Genomic DNA, 10,492 nt, shown 5'->3' with positions numbered 1-10,492 from the left:
TTACCTGGATGAGGGGACAAAATTAACTAATAAATGTGAATATGAAAGAGAATGTAACTTAAGAAATATAGATTCGAGTATTAACTGCTGGATATTTTTTAAGGGAAGAAATCTCACATAAGTGTTCTGTGATTGTGACTGTTCTTTCCTTTTGGGTAGGTGTGATATATTCTAAAAGAAGGCAATACATCAATTTATTAAATTCAAAAGAATAGCCTTTGGCAATCTTCAGTATCTAAATGTCTACTGACAGCTGGATGACAAACAAATTTTTTCATCTGTTTTTCGATGGATGGTGACTCTCTTGTGGTCTCTGGTTGTAAAAGTATATTGCCCTAAAAGAGGCGACAACATTATTCAGTTATATGAATGAAACAAAAACAGGCCTATAGCAATAGATTAATAGCATTTACTCAAATGTCTACCTGGAGGCCTGTATCTGTGGGGGTGGATTCTTCAGTCCCCTTTGGTGAGTGCGAAACATCATTCTAAGACAGGGAAAAAGTAAATATACAAAAGAGAAGAAAAACAGAACAGTCCATTTAAAGGTGTATAAAGGTGAGAAACCATTAAATTTAATTGGGCACTATAAAACTTTTAGCACATTAATTAACAATACCCCCACAAATGTGTTTCCTTTGTAAAATGTCTGATTTATTTTCTTACTTAGGACTTACATCATTAGTGTCACTCCAGAAAGTTTCCCCTTCCAAGTCATGTAGATATTTTTCGATTTTCCTATACAGTTTCAGACACAACATTATGACAGACACAGCTTCACAGCTCTAGACTTCTTTACCATTAGTCTAGATCATTGGCTCAGCCAGGGTCAGAAATCAGCTTTTCCATTATGAGGTCATGTTTCCAGGGCTATTATTAAATTTGTAAGGGCAAATTTGATTAACCTTATTGCATAAAATACTTAAATTTAACAGTTATTTAAATCAATCAGAATACTTAAAACTGTTACTAATATAAACAACTTTTATATAAATTGTACATAAGTAAAAAAAACAAAACAAAAAAAAAACAACAACAACAGCAATTTTCATTAATTTTCACATTTAATGTTAATCGCGACAGCCATAATACATTTAAATACAATGTATGTCGATTGTGTGGGCTTTTTACATTTATTTATAATAATTATTATTATTTGTGCAACTTATAATTTCCGACCCTGTTCTCAACCTTATCTACATATATTTTAGGCCTATATTTATTTTATTTTATACACTTTACCTTTTTTTCCACCTGGTCCGTGTACGATGAGGAATCTTTCTTTCTTCTTCTTGGCAGCTGTGAAAGCAATACGCTTTTCGTTTCGGCATTTGTTCCGCATATGTTCTGTATCATTTAAAAAATAGTCTATTTTTTGAACATCTATCTACCTACAAGCAACTCTATGTAAAAAGAGACTATAAAATACACTGATTGGTTGATGTTTGAATTGCTTCGCGGGATCCAATGAAAAGTCTCATTTAGACAAGCGCCCAGAAATCGGTAAAACGGTACGTTGCGTGACTTGCGTCAACAGCTCCCAAATTACAGTCAGATTGCCTAGACGTTGATTTCTGCAGTAACGTAACCAGGATCCTAAGGTAGGAATAATTTTCACTTGTTGTATTGATTACTCAGGTAGCAGTGCTGATTCAGGTTTGTGTTTTTAGCAATTTATAAGCAAAATATTATTATTTTTTCGAATGGGTAATGCTAACCTATCAGAAAACAGTTGCTAGAGTTAGTTTGCTTTCAGCGAGTAACTGGAGCATTATTCAGGAATTCTCTGCAACAACTTTGACATAGACCTTGCTTCCTGTATTTAGCTAATGTTAGCTAGATTAATTTATTTTTAGTTTATGTTGTATTGGTATTATACCGATAACATTAACTTACGTTACTTTTATTTAAAAAAATATTATCTCCCACATGCTCTGCAGCCAACTTGTATGCAGTTGACACATCAAGTTGACAGTTTTATGTCTGACTGAATAATGAAACAGTCTTAAATGCATTAATCTAATTTGACTACAAGCAACTCTCTTTTAATTTCCAAGGTGTGATGAGAAAGTTAGCAGTGGTCCAGTGGGTCAGTGGGGAGGATGCTGGGATGTATAGCGAGGTAAAAACCGATGCCATACGTAAATATGATGACACCAAGATGGATGATGATGGATACCCACATACTGACTATTCAGCTGCAGTGGAGTGGAAGAAAGGGAAAAAGTCAAAACATGGTTGGCCAGTGTACATGGCCTCTGTCAAGTTTGTGAGCAGTAAGTAGACCTATCTAATGGGTTATATTTTTATTTAATTTTTTATTTTTTTCTACAGTGTCAGGTCCAGTTAATAATGTGAAACTGTTGTGATGTGTAAATAAAATTGTTATGGCAGTTTTGTAACTACCACTGACTATAATATGCGCAGGAATAATTTCATGCAGTAAATGCAAAATATTGTTTTCTGTGCTGTGAAGTGCCTTAATCTGATCTCTCCTCCCACTTTGAACATTTTTTCAGACAATCGATTTCATACTAATAATAAAATTAAGGAATTTCTGGGGTTGGAGTCTGATGAAAGTAGCAAAGCACTGCCTAAGAAAAGAGCCTCAGTCCCACCATCAAGATATACAGATTCAGATGAAACTGATGTTGAGAATACACCGGTAAGACTGTTTGTGTTCAACTGTCAGTGAATTAATTTTAAGCATATAATCACACACCATATACTTAAGGACTGAACTGAAATGTTTGCAGACTTAAAAAAAGGTCTCTGGTATTTTTAAAACTATGTCCTTTTGTTAGAAAAGTAAAACCATCAGTGACAAACAGGCTATGCAAAGGAAGTGTACAAGGCAAGACAACAAAGTAATCTACTTGTTTTTGAACCTGACTATATCCAAAATGTGAATGGCATCAAAATCTTCTTTGAGATCTGCCTCCTTCCCCTTCAAATTCTCTTACTTAGCATCCTATACTGTACATTAATTTTATTTATATCTGTTTACATTTATTGAGGTACAGTAGTAAGACAAATATCTAAGAAGATGAATACGTATCATCTCCTTATCTGCTCCATTGTCATACACTTTTAATAACATTTTTGGCCCAGTAGTTTTAAAAGTAAGCATTACTACATGATGCCATCTTGACTGGCACACTTCCATTGTATAGCCTTTTCATATATGATAGCTGGATATACCACTCTCAATTAAATGTTTTCATAAAAATGAATGGATTTTTCCACTGATGTTTGGACTAGTCTCAGTCAGCTCAGACTTTACACGTATATTGAGAACTATTTTTATTTTATTTTTTATCTACTTGCACTGGAATCATGTTAAGTAAGTAACTCTTAGACTTGTTTCTCTTTTTCCTTGACAGACCCAAAGGAAAAAGACAGTGATCCCCAAACCACAGAGAAATGTTGCCCAAATGATTGTTGATGAGTATAAAGCCACAACCTTGACAGAGACTCAGAAGAAGCTGAAGGAAATGGAGGAGGAAAACAAAAAATTGAGAAACGACAACGAAAAATTAAGAAGAATGCTTATTAGAGGTATCACATTTATTTTAGTATTGTGGTGAATCATGCAATCAGCTATCACACTGTTTTGTAGTTCTTATGGTCTGTGCACTTATTATTGTTGATTATTGTTGAACTGTTGTTTTGTTCCAATAATATTATTTAACTTGGTATGTAAAGTTGAGGCAAATAATTTAATAATTGGCAATGAAAATAATTATTGGTAACTGCATTTCTATGAAGTATATAAAACACCTGAGTAGGTAAATTAGTATAATAAATTGTTTTATCATATTTTATTTTGTTTTATTTTTGTTGTTAGAGCTACCAAATCTGATTAATGAAGTGAAGATGGCTCTGAAGTCTCAGTGTTCATCAACAACATCAGTCAGCTCTGACTTGGAAAGTAGACAGGGTTTGCCACAGAGTATTGCACAGCCCTCCCCACAGCCCTCTCCCACAGCCCTCCACCCACTGAAAGCAGTATCCACAGAACAGGTAGTGTACTATTTAAATTAATCAATGAACACTGCACTGTTCAATGAACCATTTGGTAATATATATATCTATATAAAAGTATTGCATCCCATTGGCAATGCTGCATAATAAATTGTTTTTGTACTCTTCCTAAAACAGGTGGAAATTTGTCCTGGATCAAATGTATTTGTTAACAGACTGGCATGGGCTGTGGCCCAGAATGCGAACTCCACCTCCTGTTTTGTAAGATCACTCCTGACAGCAGTGTTCCCAATTGATGTGCTTCTGGTGAGCAATCTTCGAGGAACATCCAGGGATTCTGGGACACAACGTCAGGCTCTTGACAAAATGAAAGTGGATGCTATCTACAGTAAGTTTCAAATCAGTTCAGAAATTGTAATTATGTAGATTGAATATCATAGATTCATATTATATTACAGCACTATGTGGCATATTATTATTATTATTATTATTATATACAAAGTGATCCACTGGAAGTAAGTTTATGCTAATTGTCTTGTTTAGGGCCAAAATAGTGAATGAATGAGTCATTTATATAGTCATTTATTTAGTGGCAATGCCTATCAAACTCACAACTGTTCCATTTGGAAGCCCAGATCCCTAAACACTAGACCACCCACCACCCCCACATGCTGCTGTTGAGTTGTCTAACTTGATATGTAGTCATTAACTGTGGGCCACCTTGCTTCCTAACAAGAGCAATGTTTTGCGTTTTATTCATTTGTCTCACAGGAGCAACACTGCAAAAGTGGCCTCATGTGGTGCCCTCCAGCATTGGTGCAGCCATCAATGCCAAACTTACTGAAATTAGAGCAAAGAAAAAAACACAAAAACATCCGGAAACCTTAATGCTTTTTGATGATTGATGGCCATGACAGTGTATGTTCACAGTTCTAGCCTTTTTGCATGTTTTGTTATTTCCATGAGCAAAGTTCTGTTTGCTATCAAGCTGGAATTGTATATTACTCATGAGGAGTAATTTGATTGTGTCACTTTGAGTTAAAATAAAAGTGTTCCATTGCAAATTTGTGTGAGTCAGTGACTGAAATTATATATGATTAGTATATTCGGAGATAATGTAATATTGACTGAAATCATGTATGATTATATGTAGATTTATAGTAATATTATGGGTGTAATATAAGGAATTAGGTGTAAAAATATAACACTTGAAAAGCAGGCACACAATTTTCCCTATAAAAAAAATATGAAATCTGTATGAAATACATAAAAACAAATGAAACAAAATGTAAATAAATCCTATATGAATTTAATAAGACTAGCATATGATTCAATATAAAAAATTTAAGTGATTTGTATATAAATATCAGTAATTTCCCTTATTTTTGACTAATTCCATACACCTTTGCATACTGTTGTCATATAAAACTCATATAAGATTATTTGCAGTATCCATATATGACCCAAAAATCCCCTACAAGTTGTATGTGTGCTTTCTAGTAAGAATATGGCCATAAGCGTATAGGACGTGTATAGGACATGTATTCGACCTGCATGGAAACACAGAAGGAATTTCTGGCCAAATAAAGTAAGGAAGATATATGGTTGCTATATATGAATCATTCAGGTTTTTTTCATATGGGTGATGCCGAGTTGCCATATCCTTCATACTGATATTATATTATATTATTACATGATTTCTTGTTTGACTATTAATCAAGTTATAGCAAGAGTGAAATGTGTAACCTTATGTGTGCTGTATTTCTTTTCCTCAAGATTAATGTCCACATATTATGTGTGTGTATCCAATCGTAATGATAAGACACTTGCCAGTGCTAGAAAGCCTTGAATTTTAGATAAGTTCTCTGTGTACGTGTGTTAGTATCTGTCTGTACAGGGAGAAGCTCAGACAGTCCCAGGACAAACGATCAACTGCCAGTGTCCAGCATATCAGATATACGTCTTTGGAGAGTTTTATCTATATTTTGGAACCAATCAGAATTTTGTTGACTTATGTATTGACGCATTTAGTATCCTCTGTCAGGGTATAACTGTGGTTGATTTTGTATTGTACTGGGGGCGGCCTGCGAACTCCTTCGAGAGTGTTGAAGCTGACTTCTGCTGATGAAATTGCAAACTATTTTCTTCAAGTAAAATTATTATTATTAATTGAACTCATCTCTGAGTCCTGGTCTTCATTGCGACATATCTGGTCCTTGGGTTTTAACTGTAAATTCCCCTACAGTTAATGGTGGAGGATGCGGGCAATAGTTCTTTGGTGACATCCCTGATCAATCATCAAACCAAGGTAGGAAAGATTTTAGATTTAATATTATTGGTTAGGGACTGTCTGTAAGTGGAGGGGGTCGAGAGAAGGAGGAATGAGAAACGACTCACTCAGACGTGAGGGGGTAGACACCAGCTCCGGGGTGGAGTAGGTAAATTGGTGTCACAATATACCTGTAAATAAGTAACCTTGTGAGTATAAGGGGTACAAGTACACATCGGTAGGTCTTGATATAAGATATTTAGAGATGTGTACAGTTACAGGGGAACAGGTGCACACCTATAGGTCTTAGAGAGAGACGTAAAAATTTGTTTCTAGGTGTGCACAGTCCAGGGGGGGACAAAAACGCATTCTTAACAGGCATGTGAACCCATAAAGGGCAGTGCTGGGTCAAGCACCGAGGGACAAGGGACATGTAGGGCCATAAATAGGCAGTGCTGGGGCAAAAGCACGAGAGGCCATAAAGGGCAGTGCATTTACGGCCGGGTAAGCCAAAGTAGGGGTATGGGAAATCCCGAGAAGAATGTAAGACGCTAGATGGGGGTTCTAGTCGTAACTCGCTCTTCCAAGTCTCGATCACCCACCATTACAGACGGGGGCACCCCGAGCTTAGAAATAGGCCAGGTCAGTGGTTAGGGAAAAAAGTATCCAAAATTAGTGTTTAAAAATAAATAGTGATAATTCATATGTGCACTTATAAAAATATAGGAATATATGCAAAGAGAAAGTATTGATTGATCTGGGATGCCTCAGGAACAACCCCAAAAGAGCTAAAATGTAGTTTTCATGACCCTGATTGGATTGGACCAGTATATGGAAATTCTGGAATATACTTTGCAATTTCATCACACAGAAGTCAAGTGCTGTTGGTAAGATCGCCGCCTCAATATGTTTTTGGTATATGATATAAATATGACTGACAAATTAGGTAACCTGGTCAGCCCTGATAGAAATAATGAAAAAGAAGAGAGCAAATGCTGTAAACAGTTTGGCTCTGAAGCTCTGACTTAAAAAAAAAAATTCAGTCTGAGCTTTGATTCTGATTGTAATGTTAAAACAAAAACTTGATTGACTTTAAACTTTAAAGAACCAGAGAGAAATAAAAATGTATAAATGTATGTGCCGATTTGTTAAAAAATAATCCCAGAAGTAACTGAGTGATGATTTAATGTGATTCTCTGTGCATAGAAAGTTTAAATGACAAAGAATGATATCATAAGATCTGTTCTAGTTCCTATATAATTGTTGAAAGTCCTGACAAGGCATACTGAACAGAATTCTGGGTTAGTGGAAAAAAAAAAGAAAAGAAAAAAACTGTAGGCTCACAAATTGGCAGTGACATTTTGGAAAAACTTAGAAGCTTATGTTTTGCTTTAAAAGATAAGATTGCTTTGACTGCAATGAAGCAGTTGTTTTTATCTCATGCTGGCCCCCACCATGACTCTGGCTTAAGCAGTAAATATACCAGAGACATATTCTGAGTGGAAAATTTGTAATTCCTATATTTACTAATATTTGGCCAAAAGAGTAATTTTATTGTTGGATTGCAAAATTGTAGCCACGCAGCATCATAAAAAATAAACTAAAATAAAAATTGAAGAGAAAAGAAAATTATTGTTTGTTTATGAGATGATAAAGTTGTAAACAAGTAACATAAACGGGGGTTTCAAAGTAACTTTGAAGACAGCATGCTAGCAAGACCCAAAGTAATATACCTGGGTCAGATAACCTCTGACAGATTTAAAACCAATGTTGACATTCAGAAGCCATGGCCAGAATTAAGTGAATGAATAAATACAAGTTGATGTAAAAGTAATGACAATGACTTCAAAGAACTTTGAGAAACATTTGAGTTGCGAAAATAAAGTAAAAATACAAATATAAAGATGTTTGTTTTTAAAATGCATATAATTTCTGACAAGTTTTAAACTGGGCTAGAGTAAACTGATAGTACAATGAAATTATGTTAAAAATGAATGAAAATGCATTGTTACGGGTCCTGAATCCCTCAGAGTTCTCTCTCTCTCATTCAAAGTAAGCTAAAATGCCGTTATCTGAGCCTGTGTTTAAGTGATAAGCTATTTATAGTACAGCACAGTGTTTCAGTCAAATCATAGGCACTGAGATGCTAAAGCACATGCTAAAAAGAGTTCAGATTTAATGCATTAAGAGGGCAATTGGTGGTTAAATGTTCAACTGCCCAATGCATGTAAGAAATAAGAGATTATAAAAATAATGAATAACAATTTAGAAGCAATAGTTGAAGAAACATGAGGTCTTTAAAATCATAATACAGACCCTGAGCTATAGATGCAATAATTTTGAATAGTTAAACAGTTGTATTGCTATTTGTTCTATGACCAGTAACTTATCTGTCTTATTTTTAGTCTCCACCATCATACAGGGCCTGATGGCTCCAGCTACAGAAGCAACAGAAAATTACAATGAATGGACGGGTGTGCAAAATAAATTCACTGAGTGATCTCAGCATGATAGTTTGGAGGTATCCAATTGATTTTAGGGATTAAATATTAGTTTGATTAACCCTTTTCAATGTTTTAACACTAGTAGGTGCTGTCAATGGCTCTCATGGTTCTTGAGTGCACCTTTCCTAAGCTGCAGGAAATACTGGATTCTGGAAGAAGACTGTCGAGGATGTTGCAACGGGAAAGAGTGGTTACCAGTGTGCATGAGGTGATTTCTCAATGACGGGTAAGATCCTCTTCTGGCCAATAGGGGACAACCTAAGGCAGGGGGTCACCGCCATTGGGCACCTGCCCTGAAGGGAGGTGTTATATATGAGATGGTAGTGGAGTTGAGCGGATGCTTGATAGGCCTAGAGAATCATTAAGAGGGGAACTGTAGGAAGTACAGCAATCTGCCTCAAAATGTGAGCTCCTCCAGACCTGATCACCAGCAACCGCATTCCTTGATTGATTGTAGTGACAAGCGTCCACAACTTGATGCCACTATGCCAGGGGATCACACCCTGAGGACAAGGAGCTTATTTATAAAGGGTTAATGGCAATGGGCTGTCAAGAACCATCTGAGACCATGTGATGACAGACATTATTTAAAAAAAAATTCTTATGTGGCTAAAATGATATTGAATTAATATGTCTATATCATAGTCTTTACTCAGGCAGGTCATTAGGCATGGCACAGAATGATTACAAGATATGGTGGTGGCTAAAAATGAAGACTGCTTCTGTATAATCAAGTGATGGTTTAGATAACAAAGGTTAAGGTAAAAATAATTTTAAAGAAATGTTCCTAGCATTATGTATTTTAAACAGTTAAAACTGAGATTTGAGATATAGAAACTTTGACATTTTTAACCTATTTGAATGATTTAGGGTTATATGTTGTAATGAAGTTGATATTATAGTCTAAGTTAAAGTTTGGCAAAAATTTTCAAAATAAATAATATTTTTCACAGTAAGAGAGAGAGAGAGTGCTTGATTGGAGGCAGGGATGGTGCTCTGCTTCTCTTATCGGCCTGCTAAGTAAAAGTAACCAAAAGAGAGCAAAGATTTTAAGACCAAAACAACCAGGCTGATTTTTCTCAAAATAAAATCATTAATGAACAGGCAAAATTTGAGATTAGATAAAGAGACTAGGTTCAAACTAGGTAATATGCACAGACAATGTTTAAGTTTAAATCCTTCCGATTTAATACCAAAAGCAAACCTTAAATATGAGCTGTTAAAATATTAATTTGTTAAGTATGTGCATGCACGAGGATGGCTACTATATATTTTTGGGGGACGATTCTGTTCCTGTTTTGTTTCAATTGTGTCACTAGACTCACTAACCTCTGGAATGAGTGTTTTATCATTACAGATGTGTTAAGTGAAATTACTTTACAGAAGTAAGTGGATTGGTTATCCAGCTCTGTCTGCTACTGGTAATAATGACTTCTTTTGTCTTTTATAATGCTGATTTAAATCACTCTCTGGATTAATATGTTTAAGAGTGTTTATATGATTGGATTTGTGAAATTTAAGTTTGCCGTCCAAAATGGGTTTAAAATCCATGTCTAAATTTAAATGAGGGTCTAAATTTTAACAAGTTAACACTTTGTTGTTTGAATTGTAAAGGTAAATATTTTAGACTTGACGGCAGAAAAACAGTGACAGATTGGCTACGTCACTAACCAAATTATTCAGAGAGCACCCTCACATAAAGAAGCCTGGTTGGAAAACAAAGGAGTGAATCCTG

At 35.2% G+C, this 10,492-nt stretch overlaps 1 protein-coding gene across 1 annotated transcript; it reads left to right on the top strand.

Annotated features, from left to right (window-relative positions):
* The first annotated feature begins 1,556 nt into the window (after positions 1-1,556).
* On the top strand, positions 1,557-4,952 carry LOC113052213 (uncharacterized). Its single transcript, XM_026216597.1, has 7 exons — positions 1,557-1,601; positions 2,058-2,276; positions 2,520-2,665; positions 3,384-3,558; positions 3,848-4,023; positions 4,162-4,372; positions 4,756-4,952. The coding sequence occupies exons 2-7, from the start codon at positions 2,063-2,065 to the stop codon at positions 4,887-4,889; spliced, it is 1,056 nt and encodes a 351-aa protein (XP_026072382.1). The 5' UTR covers positions 1,557-1,601; positions 2,058-2,062; the 3' UTR covers positions 4,890-4,952.
* Positions 4,953-10,492: the final 5,540 nt, after the last annotated feature.

The sequence above is a fragment of the Carassius auratus genome, chromosome 32 (assembly GCF_003368295.1).
Source record: "Carassius auratus strain Wakin chromosome 32, ASM336829v1, whole genome shotgun sequence".
Taxonomy (NCBI): domain Eukaryota; kingdom Metazoa; phylum Chordata; class Actinopteri; order Cypriniformes; family Cyprinidae; genus Carassius; species Carassius auratus.
Note: the sequence above shows the minus strand (reverse complement) of the source record. Positions and strands in the feature narration are given on the sequence as shown.